The sequence below is a fragment of the Ictalurus punctatus genome, chromosome 6, assembly GCF_001660625.3.
Source record: "Ictalurus punctatus breed USDA103 chromosome 6, Coco_2.0, whole genome shotgun sequence".
In the NCBI taxonomy this organism is placed as follows: Eukaryota; Metazoa; Chordata; class Actinopteri; order Siluriformes; family Ictaluridae; genus Ictalurus; species Ictalurus punctatus.
Window position 1 is genome coordinate 32060575 of NC_030421.2, and position 20871 is coordinate 32081445.

The 20871-nt window shown below is 39.3% G+C and overlaps 1 protein-coding gene across 1 annotated transcript; it reads right to left on the reverse strand.

Annotated features, from left to right (window-relative positions):
• Nucleotides 1-15947: 15947 nt before the first annotated feature.
• ecrg4a (ECRG4 augurin precursor a) lies at nt 15948-19741 on the reverse strand. The gene is made up of 4 exons (XM_017469941.3): nt 19575-19741; nt 17702-17749; nt 17331-17494; nt 15948-16776 (listed from the first exon to the last, which is right to left on the reverse strand). The coding sequence occupies exons 1-4, from the start codon at nt 19645-19647 to the stop codon at nt 16627-16629; spliced, it is 435 nt and encodes a 144-aa protein (XP_017325430.1). The 5' UTR covers nt 19648-19741; the 3' UTR covers nt 15948-16626.
• Nucleotides 19742-20871: the final 1130 nt, after the last annotated feature.

The window sequence follows — 20871 nt, forward strand, 5'->3', positions numbered from 1 at the left end:
CACAATAGAACACAGAAAACATATCAAATGTTTAAACTGAGGAAATGTACCATTTTAAGGAGAAAATAAGGTAATTTTGAATTTGATGGCCACAACACGTCTCAAAAAAGTTGGGAAGGGGGCAACAAAAGGCTGGAAAAGTAAGTGTTACTAAAAAGAACCAGCTGGAGGAGCATTTTGCAACTAATTAGGTTCATTGGCAACAGGTCAGTAACATGAGTAACAGTGGGTATAAAAAGAGTATCTTAGGGAGGTGGAGTCTCTCAGAAATATAGATGCGATGGAATCTGGATGGAAACATATGTTGCTCTAAAACCTGTACATACCATTCAGCATTGATGGTGTCTAGTGTGGATGGTGTCAGATGTGTAAGCTACCCATTCCATGGGCACTAATGCACCCCCATAGCATCAGAGATGCAGGCTTTTGACCTGAGCGCTGATAAAAATGATACGTTGAATAATATTGTCATATCACAGCAAACCAGTGACTACATTTCCCATCCTGCACTGCGGCCTACAAACATGGTCGCCATGGACCACAATTCCCAGAACACTCACCTTCATTCTGATCACGCACTCCTGCATCCAATTTACAGCTCAATCACACCACTTTCAAAGCATTCAGAGTTCATGTGTTTGTTTTTTTTTTTTTATCCCTTTTTAAAATCTTGTTCTCGCCCTCGTTCTTCGGTTCTGTTTTTCCTGGTTTATGCCCGTTTGCCCATCGCCTGAACTTTGCCTGTTTTTGACCATGCTATTGTCTCATGTTTTGGATTTGTCTGCCTGCCTCTCTTTAATAAACCTCTTGTCTGCATTTGCATCCGTCCATGCCTCCATTACGTAACAGATGTGAATTGGATGCAGGAGTGTGTGATCAGAATGAAGGTGAGTGCTCTGGGAATTGCGGTCCATGGCGGCCATGTTTGTAGGCCGCAGTGCAGGATGGGAAATGTAGTCACTGGTTTGCTGTGATATGACAAATATTAATTTGTTGTCTTTGCCTCCTGCAATTTAAAGGCTGTTTAGTAAGGATTTTCTGATGCTTTTGATTGGTTCTCTTGTTTGAATTTACAGCACACCAGATCTGCCAATTACATCATGCCACCGAAAGCTTTAGGCTACAACCTGTCTGAGAGTTGCCACCAAATATGTTTGCCAACTATTAAAATGCTATACACCATGCTACTAATGTGTAGTCAAGATGTATTTTAGCTCTGTATTGCTTGGTGTATGTCCAGTAGTTTATTTAACAATGTTAATCTCCATTCATAACAAATTAACTAATCTGCTAGCTAGCTACAGACGTCTTTACCAGCCACACTTCTATTCATGAACCCTTTGACAGAAAATATATAGCTAACGTTTTTCCTCCTTGAATAAGGTTGGTAACCACGTCAGATCTAATATTACAGTTATTTCAGCATTGTAGCATAACCTACATTAATAACTCATGAGGCCACTGAGTTGTGAAATTCAGGGCACCAACAGACTCCCCTGGCCAAAGCAACTTTACCACTAACCCATTTTAATTTTGAGTGTATTTTGTAAAATCAGTGTTTAGACTACTGCGTGATTTTAAACTGAGAAGTGACTTAAGATTTAATGATGAGACAATCCACTGCAGGTTCATATTGTTTCGATAAATATTAACGTATTTTCTCAAGGGTTGGAAACTTTTGTCCTATGGTGAATGTTAACCTGAAGCGCCACCTAGTGGACAAATCTCAACGATTGGTCAGTGAGTCTAAACCAGTGGTTTTCAAAGTGGGGGCCGCCAGGGGGCGCCAGAAAAATAGATTCTCACACTCAGACAACCACACACACAATCAATTCCTAATATAATGTAAGGTAAAGATATAAGATGTAATTATTAATAAAAAAAAAAAATGGGGGTATTTTTTCAGAAGTCTGTATTTTTAATGTGTTTTAAAGACATCTTACAAAAGGGGGGTCTCGGTCAAATGTTAATGCCATTTGGGGGGGCCTTGCCCTGGAAAAGTTCGGGAACCCCTGGTCTAAACCATATTTGAGGTGAAATATAACTTTTTGCTTCTGTTAGTGAGAAATCCACATTAGGGCTTATATGGTATAATGTTTTCCCTTCACACACACACACACACACACACACACACACACACACACACACACACACACACGGGTAAAAAGAATAGTATGCAGATTTAAAAAATTTTTTTTATATCACTAAGAAGAGAAAAAAGTTATTTTTTATTATTTATTTTTATTATTATTATTATTTTTTACTACAGTATATTTATCTAGAATTGTGTGTTTTCTCTTAAATATAACTAAATATAACTATCTCTGTTTATTAGAGGAAAAATACATCCATCTTCTTTACCGCTTATCCTACAGGGTCGTGGGGAACCTGGAGCCCATCCCAGGGCACATTGGGCACAAGGTGGGGTACACGCTGGACGGGGTGCCAATCCATCACAGGGCACAATTGAGGAAACATCCAAGAACTTTTGATGCAAGACAGAACATCGAGTCAGTCTGATATGATGGGAGATGAATCGGCAAGCTCCTCTACGCAAGTGGCTTAAAAGTTCACTTTCTTGACGGGAAGGAAGTGATGAAGCGCATTGACAGAGTTTGCTGCAATGAAGGAATCTATAATCTGCAATTTTATTAATGTGGACACTGTCTGCACAACAGCAGACATTTGGTCAGCACAAAACCGTGTCATTGGCTTGACAAAGACAAGCAGTAGAGACATTCCGCAGCATTGGCCTGCACACGTCTCAAAGGTCGACACACTTATGATGCAGTTGCAGCAAAACTACATGAAATCCGTGCAGAATACAAGATTCAAAACAAAGTCAAATCCACTGTGCCTGACAATGGAAGTAATTTTGTAAAGGCATTCTGTGAGTTCGGTGTAACTGAAGATGAGTCGGATGATTACAGCGATGGAGTGAGAGTTTTGGACGTCGGTGGTCTTCTACAGCAAGAGGGAGAGCAGTTTTTTTCTTCCACAGCATGAGTGCTATGCTTCTCATACATTAAAACTAATTGCCACCAATGAGATTCACAAAGCAGCATCAAATGGGCCATCACGTAAACTATACAGAAGTGCCATGACTAAATGCTCATAGCACATAGGTCTTCATTGACCACAGAAGTGATTCAGGAGATTGCCAATATGCATTTGACTGTCCCATCAGTCTCAAGATGGAACTCAGAGTTCAGGGCTATCACAAAACTTGCAGGGCTCCCAGAAGAAAAGCTGATGGAGATCTGCGATAAGCTTGAGGTTCTCTGCATTCCTAATAGAGTACACCGAGGGTCTGAAGCTTCTAGCTGTCGCCATTGACATTCTGTAGGGTGAAAGCAAATGTTACTTGGATTTCTAATCCCTACTTTGCTTAGCCTGAAGACAAAGCTGTCTGAAAAGATGCCTCAGTTGTATTATACAGTAATGCACACATTGTCACTACTATCAGTGAGGCCATAGAAGAGTGCTTTGGATCAGTGTTAGCCAGCCATGAAGCAAAGATGGCGACCACAACCCTGCCACAGTTCTGCTTATGCTAGATTAGCCCTGAGAAGAGCGATGACATGAGTCCAGCTGCAGTGAGAGATGACGACAACTCTGTTAAATCTGACGAGTCAGAGGAAAACTTTTTTTTGGTCTTTATTAATGCCAAATCATCATCTGACAGCACAATTCATGATGAAGTCAGAAAGTACTTAGAAGATTCAGATAACAACCTGCCATCTCTTTAGGCATTTCCCATAGTTCCCATATCAAGTACAACACCACATTGCCCTCCAGTGCTCCAGTGGAGCGTCTTCTTAGTCATGGAGGCAATCTTCTGACCTCACCTCGAAACAGAATGAATGATGACCACATGGAACAGGTCTTACTGCTCCGGTACAACAAACAGTACTGTCCCAGTGACCTAACCCATGATGACTGATGTATGGTGTGGACACTTAGTGACTTTATATGTCCAGTTTGATTTTTGGAAGATAAAGAGCGCACACACACACACACACACACACACACACACACACACACACACACACACACACAATTGATTTCTTTCCCAAATTGCATTGACTGCTCTGAAATACGACACACAGATGTTTCAGGAGTTTAGGACACATGCTTAATGATAACTGTTTTATTTCCTATTTGGGTTAATGTATATGCTTTATTTGTCTATGTTTTGTCTGATTCCTTGTTATCATTTTAAATCTGTATAAAGTCTGATTTTGTGGTGGCTGTGCTTTTAAATTAAATTATTATCATCTTAATTCAAGTAATGAAGGATTTTGGAAGTCTGACAGTAATCAGTGTCGGGTACTACTGTAACGTTAACCCTGCCTGGTTTAAACGTCATTGAAATAATCACGCTCCTTATTCCATTTTAAATAGGGTAACTTTTAATCTGTAACCTATTACATTTCCAATGTAACCTTCCTAACACTGCTGATTGTTTAAGTGCCTTCACTGACATGCAGTGCGTTTCACTATCCAGAGCTTTCTATCTGCTTTTCAGCTCGGACGACTTAGAGTATGGTCACAGTGCAGCAGAAATAAAGAAATAACTGGTCTGAGGCGCAAATAGACACACTTGTTCTTTACTAAGGGTTTCTGTATTTTTAATTAAGCATGACGTCATACCCAGGGTGACCTAGGCTCAAGTCTGTGGTGCCTAGAAACCTTTTCATAGTGTAGGAAGCTCTGCTGTTCAGTTGTCCTTAAATTTCATTGTAAGGTCAACACGTCCATGTTTGGTATGAGCTGATCTGCTGAAGACTAAGTCGTAGCATGTTATGTTCACATTTATACCATTTTTAAATGATATTGTTGCTCCTTGGCACCTATCGTCTGCACTACCTGTTATGTCAGACACTTCCACACTAAAACTGTATACTTTTGGCACTTCACTGTCACTTACTGTGCCTATTGTCTTCTTTTAGTAGTATTGTACTGTCCTGTGGTGTTAGCACACGTCTGCACGTGCACTTTGTGTGGATCTTATTTAGTTCTGTGTGCTTAGTGTGTTGTTTTATGAAGCACCGTGGTCCTGGACGGACGTTGTTTCGTTACACTGTGTACCAGCTGTGTATGGTTGAAATGACAATAAAAACAATCATTATTATTTTTTTTTTATGGCTTTTGACAGATGCCCTTATCCAGAGCAACTTACATTTATCTCATTTATACATCCAAGCAGTTGAGAGTTATGGGCTTTGATCAAGGGCCCAACAGTGGCAGTTTGGTGGCACTGGGGTTTGAACTCATGAACAGTAGCCCAATGTCTTAATTGCTGAGCTACCCCTGCCCAGTTGTTTTGTTGTTTCTAATGGATTAACATGCTTGCCTGTTACTGGCAAAATCCTTTCAAGTGCAAGTTTTGTATGTGTTTACCAGTGAAATGTTTTACAGCACCTTGTTGGACACAGTTGCTCAGGTGTATAATAATATTTCACTGTCAATAGGGATGGTGTGGTTTCTGGTACGTACACGATTGACAGCCCGCTGTTTAAAATGACCAACAGGAAGATATGCAAGTGGCTTCAACAGGGACTTGAAAAAGCACAAAGTGTTTCAGAATTCATCACAGAGCACATCAGACTAACCTGCAGATTAACAGGCTTCAAGGGATCAGGGCATGTTTCTGAACAGTAACGTACAGAAGTCCAATTTAACTTTAACTTCCCGTCAGAGATTCTCGACACGTGCATGATAAACGACGTGTGATGGCAGACTGGAAAACAAGGCTCGACTAATCTCCAGACATGTTGAAATCTGGATGAGGTGGGATTCATTAGTTAGCTAGCTATGATGGATGAGTCCATGCAGATGCTGATTTATAGCTCAATACCATTGCTGATGCTCACCAGTTGGCATTTTCGTATTACATATTAGGCTTTCAGATCGGAGCAGTTGTTTCTCAAATCTCGCTTGTTGTTTTAACACAAAAGTATCCACCGGTGAAGTTTCTCTGTGAGAAGGCTCAGAAGAGGATTTCGGTAAGAGTACAACACATTCTTGTGCAATTTTCTTTTGCTATTTTCACTATAGTCCAAACTGGAAGCCCAGGAGTGTTATGCAAATATTAAGGCGGTCTCTATGATGTGCCATATGTGCCACTCAGAAATGGAAGAAAATGCAGTAAACGAAGTCTCCAAACGAAAAGGTTAATGTGATGTTTGGCTTTAGTACGAGCATGCTTGCCATTTTCTCCTACAGATCGAATTAGAACAGGTCAATACTGAGGGCTCGTACTCTGTTGTAATTGAAGTGTTGTCAGATTTCTGTTGCTTCTGCAGCAGTGTAGCGCACTAAATGAATGAGTCAAGTGAACAGATGCTGAATTGTAGTCTATAGACGTGGCAAAGAGAAGTGGCAGGGATGCGAGGAAATTAGTATAATTTGATTCGACATGGATAATTTAGCATGTGAGTAGTACACGTCTGAACGACCTGTAGAGCCGCTTAATAGAATGTAAGGATGGGTGGAAGACATTCAGACATAATTAGTGTCACATGCTAGGATTACTGATGGAAGCCAGCCTTTAGAAGCAACGTCTGTTTTGAATTAATCATTTAATAGACTTTCTCTGGCTGTAGATCAATAGTGGAGCAGGCTTTGTGGGCTCTCACCTGACTGATAAACCGACGATGGACGTTCATGAGGTGACTGTAGACGATAACCTTTTGATCGGAAGCAAGCGCAATATAGAGCGCTGGATCGGTCATGAGAACTTTGAGCTCATCGACCATGATGTAGTGGAACAACTCTATACTGAAGATGAGTATTCCTGTGCTCCTACGCTTTCTGAAATAATTCAAAGGAAAATCATCTCGGTTTTTTAACGAGAGCTTAAACTCTTTGCACAGAGGGATATATGGACGTGCCTATGTAGATAACATTACTAATGAATAGTTGTAAGTCTGTGAAAGCAACATGATCCTGCGTTGTAGATCATATACAGCGATGAACTCTTGCGCGTCAATTAAAAAAAAGCTACACATAGGTCCATAGAGGACAAAAATGTCCATGTCCAAAAACTGTCATAGAAATATTATATGTTAATATTTTTTCCAACTTTCACTGACATCGATTATTTATTTATTTATTTATTTATTTATTACATCAGCATCATTCATTTTCAGAATTGTAACCCTTTAAATGCCGGTTTGTTTACATAATGCCACAGATGTTTTTTTTTTTTTTTTTTTTTTAATGAAAAAAAGAAAAATAGTAATTATTTTCCATATAGTAAATGCTAAGCAGAATTTTTTTTTTCTTTGATTATTACAGTCTTTGATATGTCAAGGATTAACAACGACATTCATTTTAATGCCCATAAGGACACACAAGGGTTAAAGATCATACAAAAGATTTCCACATGGAACCTGACAAGAAAATAGTTTGCTCTCAAATTTCCTTGTGAAAATCAGGTGTCAATAATTCTATAATACTGCATTAGTATGTCATTTGAAATGAATGTCTTGTAAAAGTAACGTTACTGTACTCAAATAACAAATGTTGATGAAACTGTACTTTCGTTTTTGAACAAAGGATTTTACCTGCAGAGTCAAAAAAAATCGGACAGTGGTTGTTCTTTGAAGTGTATGCGGTGTACTATCAGTAAAACCGACATTGCTGCTTTCAGCTCAATTCTTTCTTCTCAATGTGTTTTATAGTATTTGTATTCATGATGTCAGAATTTTTGTTTGCTTGTTTTCCTGAGTGTCTAGGGATGGGTACCTATACTACGTATCCAGCTGAACAGATGTGAAGGGGTACAAAATCATTTTGTGATCGGATCACTCAGACCGCATTTGCATGTGACAGGTTGATTTTTTTTTTTTTTGTCCACGAACTGATCATATTGCATACAATATATGAATAAAATTTTCTATATTAACAAGTACATACCTGCCACAACATGTCTGCCAGTCCCCACCAGGATTTTGCGATGGCAGAAATGAACACAAAATCCCCCAAACTCCACAATATTTAGAGGAGCTTGCAACGTTTGAAAATTTCTGCAGATTTTCCGCAGATTTGGGCCAAGACGCGTCATATGACGTCATCACGACACGCGTTCAGCCCTCTTCGATTCACGAGTGGTAAACATGAGTACAGCTAAAAGGTCTCATTTACCAACAATCATCACTGCAAAAGACCGCGCAAAACAATTTTCTACAATTGCAATTTCGCCAATTCAAATAGCTTTCTGGAAAAAAAAATGAAAAAAAAAGCACAAAATAACTCCGCAAATTGCATCGCAAATATTGAAAAAACCCGCAGCAAAATTAAGCATTTCTAAAATCCTGTACGGACTGGTCTCTCTATATATTTCTTATTTCTTAGCATGATCTCTGCATGGTACTACTGTATATTGACTATTTATGTGGATTGGTCTACTAATTCGCAAAGCTATTCTTTATTTCTAACAATATGAGTAATTATACCAGAGAATTTTAGCATCTTGGTGAAATAATGACATATGGAAATGACATTAAGAAAATGACATGTTTTAATATTACATATACAATGCAATCATAGCGCTCATGATGCATTCAGGACACATGGAAATATCAGGTGTGAACAGCTATCCATCTTGTTTGTCCCGTGGATGTGTCTGATGCTTTCTTTCATTTGTAACGAATGTCAGCCTTGATGCTTGTTTTTATACGAGTGAATCCAGAAATTGGTATGCCACTGCCACATCGCCAAAAACATTGATTTGTTTTAAAGCGCAACTATTATGGTTTTGAAACGTGCCTAATTTTTTTTTTAAAGGTCTCATACAATAGATTTACATGCATCCAAGATCAAAAAACACTGATCTTGTGTCACAAACATCTCGTTTAACCATCCGCTCTAAAGCATTCTCTCCTTTCAGAGAGCATACTCTGCTCTGATTGGTCAGATGTCCCAGTCTGCTGTGATTGGTCTACCGTTGTCAGCGCGTGTCGAAAAAGGAAACGCCTACTACCATAACGACTTTCAACTCCGTCTGTACGCGAGCAGCCGATAAAGAGCGGAGGCGGGTTTTTTTGTTACAATCCTACGTGGGTTAGTACAGGAAGTAAAGTCTGGAATCACTAACGAATCGTTTCAGCTGTTCAGAATCGATTCCTTCTTTTGGGAGTCGATAACTCTGTTTGTCGTGCGCTTAGATTTTTGAAACGTTGCAGACTTTTTACACTCACAAACAGCTCTATAACACACTACATGAAAGGTCATATTTGTGTATCGTGCCATTGATGCAACTTATGCTAGTGCTTTACAACCAGTCTGTCCACTACAGACCTGAATTATCACTTATTAATCCCTAGCTGACTTTGATCATGGTGGCATGGTGCCTCCTCCTTGTTAGCATTCGACTTGCATCTTGAATGTGTTTTTTTCCCCACATATCTCGCATTTATCAGTCTTCCTATTTTCTTTTGCCAGTGGGCTTAGTGAAGAGGTGTGTGCATATGTCTGCTTTATTTCTGCGCCTTGCTTGACATTTATACTGATACAGGGCTAGGCGCTCAAGCGGCTCACGAATCGCTAAATATAGTTTCAATAAGCTCACAACTGATCCAGCTGACAACAGAGGATTGGATTTTCTTGTCTCTCTTTATCCTCAGGTCTGGCGAAGCGCGTGGGTGCTCGACTACTACTTGCATCAACATCAGAGCTTTATGGGGGTATGGGAGTACCCTTAAAGAATGAAAGTATTCTTCTAAGCATTGCACATGTAAAGACAATCAAAATCAAATAAAGTGCATAACAATGCCCAAGTACTTCTGACATCTTAAACCAAATTTTATCATCATGCGTTTTTTTCTTCTTCATGACTTCCATGTGTGTTATTCAGACTCTGTTATTGCTTCATTTCGGTGAAGCTTTTGAGAAAACTGAGCTTTACGACACTCCTATGATTTCCATAATGGCATGGATGAATGGAATTTATAAGACTCTCACATTATTTTATCAGCTGCCCACTATTCCGTCTGAGTACTAGTAATAATAGGACCAAATCTAAGCGAAAGATTTGTTCGGTTAAAACCAGTACAGGGTAAATCCTGGAGTCTGTGGGATTTCTCAACTGAATGCCAAGGAACTCTAGAAATGATGCTCATCCAGACAATGACTGAGGACGGTATTTGTAATGATCTGGCCAGAGTATTTATAGGTATCAGGTTTGAGTTAGTCCAGTTGATGTCATAACCAGACAGGGGTCTTAATTCATCACATAGTTGAAGAATGTATTGAATAGGGGAGTAAACACGGGATAGCTAGCACAGCGTCTGCAAACAAGGAGATGCGGTGGTCATTCCCATGCAAAGTTACGGGCTTTATCAGAGAACTTTGCCTAACAGCTTGAGCCGGTCGTGGTAAGCTCAAAGCAAATAGGCTGCGTCATCGTCGGGATTCGAACTTGCGATGTATCTAACACATTTTTATAGATGTTTTTCATTTTAATTTGACATTTTAGAATAGAAGAAAGAAAGTAAACTAAACAATGCTACATTTCTGCATGTGAACTCTCCGAGTGTCTACATCAGAACTAAAAACAATGAGCCTGCTGGTTACCTGATAATCCCGCATATACACGTTCTATAGTTTCTACCTTAGATAAGTGATGTGTGAAAGACTATATCTAAATACTACTGCTCCCAAACAACCCCCTTCCTGCCCCCCGGACTATTCCTTATTCCTCTGGAGGGTTACAAATTCTATGTTAGGTTTTTTTTTGCTATACATGTAGCTTTGCTTTACTATATTGGTTCTTTTTGCTTGATTTAATAACAGTGTTTATCTGGTGCTTTTCAATCTGGCCAGAGCTGTAAGAAGAATTCAGTTGAGTGTTTCATATGCGTTGGAGCCTTAGAGTTGCAGTGCAGTCTTGCCTTGAGAGAAAAACATATCGTACCACGATTTGGCTACAAAAAGACAGGGAAGACAAAATCGCATTAAATATATACACCAGATCTTTTTTTTTTCTCTTGGCAATCTTGGTCTTGCTCAAAGCCTTGCACGTGAATATTCAAGGTGATTGGCCGCAGACTTTGGATCTGGAATCTTGTCACTTTACCCAGCCAGAGCCATGCTGGGCGTGTAACGCCATCACGTTCTTTCCCTCGACCTTTCATAAATGCATAGAATTGCATGACTGTCATGGAAACGTTTTCAGACCGACAGATAACAGAATAGACCCCGAGTTTATCTGTAGTCATTGTTATATTCGTTTCATACTCATGTGGCTAGAACACCTGTGTTGAAACAGGAAGCAGGAAACTTTGATGGAAAGTTATATTGGCTGACTTTTAGAACTGAGTTCAGAGACAGTCTACACTGTTCGTGAGTGAGGAACAGAGCTGAACGGTCATTTTTTCCTCTAAATATTTTCCTAATGATTTCCTGAAATTAATCAAATCCCCAGCTATTTAAAGATCCACAACTCGTCCATTTAAATCACCATTTCCCTCCTTTTTTGGATTCTTCCTTAACTGTTTTTGGACATTTTTAAAAAAAAATGAGATCTAAAAGCATAATGCCAGTAGTAGTATTACAGTGTATTATGTATTGCTCTTACTGTGCCTTTCTCTCTTCTTTCATTCCTTCTTGCCTTCCTTTTTGAATCCTCTGTCAAACTAGGGAATGTACTGGAGCAACAACAATAAAACAACATGTTGATAATAATAAAAAATAATTTTTAAAATAGATTTTTTCATTAAGAATCCATAACTGAAATTTAATGTACAATATAAGTTAAAATTACAACATTTTTCATAATTAAAAAAAATAAATAAATATATAATTCGTTTTTTAAATAAAAATTCTATAAGAATGTGTATTATTCATATATCTATGTCATTTTGTTCTTGAGGAGGGGGTGGAGGTGCGAGTAGCATGGATCTTCAACACGTTTGGTTCTCGCATGCATATAAACGATGGCCGGGTGGTTAGTGTCACGTTTTTAAAGGTAGATACGGAAGCAATCGCAGATTTTTAAACGTTTCATTATATAAATCAACAAAACACAAAAGATACTAAGACTGATGCGAAACACTGTAGCACAGACTACACATAAACCAACACGACCAAAACATGGTAACATGGACAACGCTAGTCTACGACAAACGTAAGACAGGGAAGCAGTGCAAACAATGGCTGTATATAAGAGTGCTCGTTAACAGAAACGTGATTCAGGTGCAGGTGGTCATGTGACATATTGTAGTACAGTGCAGTGGCTGATGGGAACTGAAGTCCAGAGTTACCTCCTTGATATATGACAGTTAGTAACTCCATCCTGCAGGCTCTACAGGTGGAGCCCCTGACAGTGAGCTTCTACACACACTGTACTGGTGGCCAAAAAATATATTTTTTTATGTTTCACCACAACTGAACATACCGTAATAGCAATTACTTAATGTTAATGTCATTTTAATGTATGTTGCTCATCTTGTTTTTTTTTTTTTTTTTAGGTGTATGGTTCAGGATCGCAGACCAGAGCACTTCAGTATGTCAGGTAAGCCATCGGAAAGTTTACGATCAATGTTCGCTCACTTGTTCACTGTGGCGTCACTAGCACTCTGATGTGCTGTTTGTTCTGACTCATTAATGTCACTGGCTATCTCAAACACATACATAAGCTATGAAGAACGGCTAATACTGGTTTGCTAGCTAGTATAGTAGTAGTAGTCCTACAACTGAAGCTCTTGGCCTGTATCTGCATGATTTTATGCATTGCACTGCACTGCTGCCACATGATTGGCTGATTGGGTAATTACATGAATTAGCAAATGTAGAGGTGTTCCTAGTAAAGTGGCTGGTGAATGTACAGTATCTCACAAAAGTGAGTACACCCCTCACATTTTTGTAAATATTGGATTATATCTTTTCACGTGACGACACTGAAGAAACGACACTTTGCTACAATGTTAAGTAGCGAGTGTACAGCTTGTGTAATAGTGTAAATTTGCCGTCCCCTCAAAATAACTCAACACACAGCCATTAATGTCTAAACCGCTGGCAACAAAAGTGAGTACACCTCTAAGTGAAAATACACACAGTTTGGACATGCCAAGCAGCCTACCATGCATGTCTTTAGACTGGGGGAGGAAACCCCCGCAGCACACGGAGAACATGCAAACTCCGCACACACAGAGCCACGGTGGGAATCAAACCCCCGACCCTGGAGGTGTGAGGCGAACGTGCTAACCACCAGTGGTTCACATACGCATACTGAATATCACTTTCAGTATTTTCAGATTTTGAATATTCAAAATTCAAGTATGAAATAATTTTCCAAATACTTACCTGCTTAATTAATTGTCTACTTAGTTAATCAAGTAATTAATTAGTTGTTTAATTAATGATGTAATGCTTTACTAATAATGGCGTTTTTTGGTTGTATTCATGGTCAAAGTTTTTCGTAAATGTTTTTTTTGTATCTGATACGTAGCGTGTGTAGATTTAACGCACAATCCTCATTGGCATTGATGAACACTGGACAAAAAAAGTAGTCGAGTATGCTATATTGTTTGTATTTCCTCATCTGTAAGTCGCTTTGGATAAAAGCGTCTGCTAAATGAATAAATATAAATGTATATTGAATATTTTTTTTTTGTTTGACTTTATTGCGTTTGTTTAAAAAAAAAAAAAAGAAAAAAAAAAAGAAAAACCCCCCTCCTGACAATTTGTAATTCAATAATTCATTCACTCATTAATGATGTGATACTTCACTGACGATGTCAGACAGCAGTTTCCATTTCAAAGCATCCTATATTTGTCCGTGTAATTTGTCAGCACTCGACACTAAGCACATGAACCAGACGATAATTCACAGAGCTGTCACTCTCACATGTCATTTCTTTATAAGTTCTGCTCTGCTTTCTTCCCTGAGGAACATACCATATTGGAATTTGCTCAGATGATTAAAAGCCTGGTTGGTGAGTAAACCTAGTTATATAAAAGACAGCTAGGATCACGTACTCACGCATGCTGACGGCTATTGTGAGTGACTGCATAAATGCCATCATGGTTCTAACTCTGATTCTGTAATCCTCACTCTATCTCTTTCAGTGAGCCGCAGTCATATTCAGTTCCTTCCAGAAGCACAGGATGACCCTCAGAAGACGGCGGCCAGACATCCGCAAGGCAAAAATGCTGCTCGGCTGGGAGCCTGTGGTGAGCAAAACACCACACTCTTAACTGCCAAAACATTTTTTGGACTTGAATTTAGACTTAAGGATGTGGGACTATGATAGACTTGTGTGAAACGTTCTAGCAATCGCACGATTGATGTATGGGGTTCACTGCTTCCATCTTCTGAGTCTTTCCACACTGTGCCAAATACTAGTCTTACACCCCTCAATTGGAGCACTGCATGGTAGGTCTGTCCTACTATTTGATAGTACAAGCTGTCTGAAGATTCAGGATCCAATAGGAATGTGTTGAGGAAATATGTGGAACAAAATCCACGAAAACATGAGCAGCTGAGGAAGTGCATAGAGCGTAAGGGTGAACGTGTACATCCTGTAGAAATTAAGTTTTCAAGCAAATGCTGCAGCGCAAACAGCGGTGTGCGCGCCTTGAGGTGAGCACACGGCCAATCATTTTCACAAGATGAAAAGGTCTTCAGCTTCTTCACCCCATAGATAGATTTATATTTTTATATTTTTGCTGAAATGATGCATGGAAAGTTGGTCAGACTTTTTTTTTTTGTATTTATATTCAAAAGTTTTATGTAGTGTGTAGTCCTTGTTGGTTATGCACTACGTTCACCATTGCTGTTACTATGGTAACTACATCTGCAACACAAGCAATTTTCACTTCTTCTTCTTTTTTTTTTATACAGAGAGTCAGGGGAGCAGAAAGAGATTTGCTGTTTGTTGTGCCTACTGTAAAGCTGCAGAAACCTTTTCTGGCATTTAAATCCCAATACTCAATACTGTTTCTCCAACCTGACATGTACCCCCCCCCCCCCCCCACCCCCCCACTTTTTATTGTAAGTAGCATTGGAGGAGGGACTGAACAAAACCATTCAGAGCTGGAACATCAACATAGTTAGTTACTTACCGTTACATTTATATAGCACTTTTCTAGACACACAAAGCGCTTTACATAGTATTGGTGGGGGGAGGGGGGAATCTCCTCAACCACCACTAGTGTGTAGCGTCCACCTGGATGATGAGACGGCAGCCGTCGTGCACCAGAGCTCCCACCACACACCAGCTATTTTCCAGCTATATTCCCAAACCCAAGGCTGGCCGTATGAAGAAAGGCAGACCAAGACACGACTAGAGAACACGCTTTCTCTAAGGGAGGCTGGGACAGGGCCCATGTGGCCTCTAGCAGCCATTTTACACTGAGGTAGTTTTCCTCAATAAACCGGATGATGTGGTATTCTTTTTTCCCTCGGTTTTTGGAAAAGCGACTCTAGTGAGAACTGTCTCTTTTGTGCTTGCTTTTCAAACACGTGAAGAAAAAAAAAGAGAGAGAGAGAGAGAAAAACCACACGATAAAATACCACGTCTTTGGAATTTATCGACTGCCTATTATTTAATTAGTTAATTATTTATCATTGATTATTATTTAAATCTTTGTTTCAGTGTTGAGATTTATTATGGGGCGCAGTGAAACGCGCTGCAGTGGTACGTCCGGCGCTATTCTGAAGAAAAGAGAAAACTATTCGAAACGTGTTTCAGCTTTTTAAATTTTTTTTATATTTTAAATGTAATCTTGAGCCGAGCCTACTGCTGCCACTATTGTCACGCTTCAGAGAGAACTCTTGTGCTTTTTCAGATTTCAGGTGAAAAGGGCTGTTTTAATCAAATATTTACACTGTTCGGTATTCTGATTTTTAACGCTCACATTCTTTCATTTGTGTTTGGTAACAAGTATGGAAAAAATGATGATGATGATGATGATGATGGAATTTGATTCAGTGATCATAAGGCTGATAACCAGGTTTATTTGTTGTTGTTTTTTTTGCACATGATATCACCTGACTACTGAATGGTCATTGGGCAGAAAAGCATGCACACACAACAACAGCGGAAAACACATAAAAGCATTGCACTGCGAAGTAAATGCAGTTCTGTGGACTTTAAAGTTCAGGCATCTGAGCAGAAGCTAGATTTATTTACTTTTTCGTTACATTTAGGTTCCGCTAAGCATGAAAAAAAAAGAAACGTTTTATAAGAAATGATGTACAAGTTACACGAATTGTTTTGCATCCTAGCATGCTTTTGATTATTGAGGGGAAGATGAGCTCTATTATAGTATTGACTTATAGTAGGTGACCAAGATAATCAGAATGTTGCACATTAGGTACAATTGCAACAAGGTGACATCCATGAGAAATGTCATTATTCAAATCATATTGGTTACAACATAAGATTCATTTCTTGACATATCTGCCTGTAAGGATTTATTTATTAGGTAATGTTGTGGTATAGGGCATAAGTTGATTTTTCTGCTGTGGAAAAAAAAAAAAGAAGATATTGTTGTAGCTCATGGATTCTGTAGCGTGGAGAAATTTCTGTATCATAAGCGGCTCTGCTCATCCACAGAATTGCATTTACTTGCATTATTGGCCTTGATGAGGTCATTCCTGAGGAGAAAGAAAAGCTAATAGTAGTCATAGTTGACGTTCGCTCCGTGTCTGTAATGGGTGGAGTAGCGAGGACCCATGGGAGAGTTCTCATCATAGTGATGCTGCCGTCCCTGATCTGTGGAGCGCGCATGGTCCATCCAGTAAGCCAGGTCAGTCTCTAGTCTCTGAAAGGAAAATAAAACGTTTCTCAAGGACATTCAGCTTCTCTCTGGGGTTACACGAACGTCACCGAGTTTGAAAAGATGCTGTGACTGAGCTGCATGTGTCTCAGCGGACACGTGTATGAAGTCACCCACCCTTAATGGTAGCTGAAAAGGGAGGTGTGTGCGCGTACAGGCCATGACAAATTTATGGGAATGAAAGAAAAACAAATCCAATCACTCGAACCGCTCAAGATGTAGGATGTGTGCTGTAAATGCAACCATCATTCCAACCCACATTTGACAACCAAATACCTTCTCAAGGCCCTCAAAGTGTAGTGCAGCCGAGACATTTATTTAAGGTTCAAGCCTCCTCTGAAACATTTACTGACATTTCCAAATAGTTATTGTTCACTGCACATAAATACACACAGAATGCAGCCGATCAGGCCATCTGAGTGTATTTTTATGACCTCCATAAATTAATTCATAATTATTACTTAAATAAACACTCAATGTTCATAGACATCATGAACATTCTTCTTGGAGTCATAATGTTACTAAGACTTTTAACTCACCGCCTCGTCATAACCCATATACATGAACTGCTGGATCCACTGTTGCACATCAGGACGGCTACGGTCCCAGAGGTTCCTCTTAGGCCTTCGGAGAGAAGCCAAAAACTGCTTGGCCTTAGACGGAGGAACTGCGACAGCCGCTGCTACCTTCACCTCACCGTCCACTAGAGGGAAACAGAGAGCAGAGTGTTCAGGACAATCGTGGAAATGGACTAAATTGTCAGATTACAGCCATGAAAAGGAATTGAATTGATATAAGTATTAAGGAAAAGGTTTGAAAGATCAAAACTGGGAGAGCTGAGAGCAGTTAGTGAGCAAAAGTTGAGCTCATGAACAGCAGACAAATTGGATGACATTGGATATTCACGCACCTTCTCTCTTCTTCAGAATTTTGTGCAGAGTGCTCTGGCTGGATACATCTGGAAACATTTACGAATGAAATATGATTAGGTTTTACATCCTCACACAAGTTGTGAGAAGGTTACTTTACAGTCTCAACTGAATGAATCCGTTATTCATGAGCACTGCATTTCCATAAAATGCGCACGCTGCACATTCCTGCGCAGTGAACACACAGTTACTGGCATATGGAGGTATTTAGCAGAGATTGTTTACAGGTGCCCCCCCAAAAAAGCCTGAACAACAGTTATATAGTAGTGTAATACTCGAGTAAAGTAATCTCAAAATCGTCTTGGTCTCAGATTATATTTTATGCTTGTGATGGCCATTTTCTAAAATACACAGAGCGGTCAGAAACCTATGAAGTCTCTTCTTTCCTTTTCCCTTCTTCAAAAAGTCTACCCAGATTTCCTTCTCCCTATATATTATTACTGAACTTCCACCAGCAGTGTCTCGTGACCGTAGATTTTGGTGAGAGCAGGACGACATTAAATTTGAGGGGGACCCTGTAATATTCAGTTGGAGAATCAACAACACAGAGTCGTCGGATATACAGACTAACAGCTCATTCTGAGTGGGTTTGAGACATACCTTTATTCAACTGTGTTCAAGGTAATATCATTAACCGGGGCTGACAGATTTCAGCAACATTTCCAAAAACACACAAAAGACCTGAAATGAGCCCGGACAATGTGGGCATTGGGAAAAGGAGATTATTTAACACATATTTCTGATATAGAGACATTATCCACTCTATAATCTCCCTCACCCTTTCTCAATCTTCGAACTATAGCTTGCAAAAAAAAAAAAAAAAAAGGTTCTGTGTATCATAGAAACACAGTCTACACTTATACTTTGCCTTTTTGCAGAAATCTGTTAGCTTTATTTCTGATGATTTGCTATAAAACAAGATCTTGGCATCAGCATCAGCAAAAAAAAAAAACACCACACTTACAAGAGAGTAAAACATTCGAAAATCCTTTCCTCCGAAAATTGTTTTGAAGACCATAAAATGTTCTAAGTATTAAGTGACTTAATATTCAGTGATACTAATCAGCTCCGTCTCACCTAAAATTATGTCTAAGCATTGAGGCACAGCCTTGTATTGTATGTTAACGGTGAAATAATGCACGGAATATACGACTACGTTGTATTCTTCCTGGATACACGGTTACCCAGGTGTACACGAATATTCGTCTCCAAGACTTTCGATAAGGAAGTTTCCTGCATGATTCACTGCCTGCTCTTTACAAAAGATATGCAGGTGACTTCAAAGGGCAGTTGGAAAAGCATAATAGTATATCAATAATTCCGCACCGTGCACAGCAGAATAAACCTACAGGTTAACACACCTCCAGGCACCGAGGCATTTTCCTGAGCAGTGAGAAATGGAAGAGGACTTTAACTCTTGTCAGAAACACCGTTTCGGTTACGTTGCATTATAACTGTGGTGTCGTCAACGGCAGGCTGGGAAAGATACAGATATGACAATAAGCACTTAGCAAGCTGCAAGGGTTGGCAAGGGCTGTAGCCTTTGGTAATTAGCTTCAGTATGCATTAATGGATAAACTTCACAGCCACGCAGGAAGCTTTTCTTAAACAAAGAACCCTCGAGAAAGCATTCTTCCTAATAGTGTAAGTTTGGACCAAATATGCATTTCATTGCATTTCGTTGTTCGTGCATGTCTACAATTGTTTTACAAAGAGCAGAATATCTGTGAGTCTGTTTGAGCTTGTCTCAGAATACAGATAAATGCATTTTTGTAGTGTTTGTAATAGCTAATGGATAGAGAGGAACGTTTTAACACATGTCTGTGAAAGGAAGCATTTGGAGGAAGCATTTACCTGAGAGAGCCAGTAGAGCTATTAATGCCAGGAAAGTAAAGAGCCGTAGGTAAAGTTTTGGGTACATCATCATGGATGCCTTTCTTTTTCTCTGTCTGCACTCGTTTACTGCTGAGGGTCCGGATGCAGTGGAGGGAAAAGAGAGGGGGAGAGGAACGACTATGCAAACACTCCCAGTGGAAACTTGCTCAGCTGCCTGAGGGGGGGGGGGGGATACTGCAAAACCAAAAGAAAAGAAAGATGTGTGTGTGTGTGTGTGTGTGTGTGTGTGTGTGTGTGTGTGTGTGTGTGTGTTTTCCACATTTGACTAAGTTGAGGTATCTTCTGATACTTGATACTGATCCTTTGATACTATGTGTATGAGCACTATGTGACACATCAACAGGTAAACAATGAAGCGGTTGTTCTCTCACCAAAGCAAATTTCCAGCTGTTCCAGCTGCAACATCTGAACTGGAAGAGGAGGAAAAAACTTGAGCCCCATAAACGGCTTTAACATTTCTCTTGGCACTGAATTCGATTTGCGAGGACTTTTTCCTTTCCTCAGCAAATTTTCTACTAGTTTACTAAAATAGAGCTAACTACATTCACCAGAAAATATCACAGGGGAGGTACAAACAAAAAATATCATTATTGCTCGAGCAAATTTAAAAAATTGAAACGGCCCTGTGTACATCTCTAGTTGAGACCAATAATGAACTTGAGTGTTTTTGTTTGATCCTTCTCTTATTTTAAACCAGTGTGTGTGTGTATATATATATATATATATATATATATATATATATATATATATATATATATATATATATATATATATATTTTGCTTAAGACATGCCCACTTTGGGTTTAATCCAAATACAGATAAAGATAGTAACTACGGGTGATACACCTTAGCGCTACAATGTTTGTGTACGTGCGCACCCAAAATAAATAAATAAATAAATAAATAAATAAACAAGTGAAAGGGTACGTGTGATAGAGAATGGGAATTCTCGCTCTGTTCAGGTAGTCACACTGTATAATTTTGCTCAGGTCATCAATAAGAAGTAAATCTCAGTTCTCAGATGGCTCATTGCCATTTTTTTCTAAATCAGTCAGAGTTTGAGATCTTTCGACCAATGATTGATCTTATTTGCCTATCCATGGCTAAGCTTGTTTCTGGAATTCTTACTCTAACTTCTAAATAAAAACAAAAAAACAACAACAACAACAACAACAGCAATATTGCTTTGCAATATTAAGATGATTGTAAAATCAGCGAGGCAAGAGAAATGTGCTTTGACAAGTAGCTACAGTAA

What these genes read in the sequence shown, in the direction of transcription:
- ecrg4a (XM_017469941.3), bottom strand. Translation starts at nt 19,647, where the DNA reads ATGATGATGTACCCAAAACTTTACCTACGGCTCTTTACTTTCCTGGCA. An exon ending in AGCTCTACTGGCTCTCTCAG is followed by an intron (nt 17,750 to 19,574) that starts GTAAATGCTTCC and finishes AAATGTTTCCAG; the next exon opens with ATGTATCCAGCCAGAGCACT. An exon ending in ATATGGGTTATGACGAGGCG is followed by an intron (nt 16,777 to 17,330) that starts GTGAGTTAAAAG and finishes TTTTCCTTTCAG; the next exon opens with AGACTAGAGACTGACCTGGC.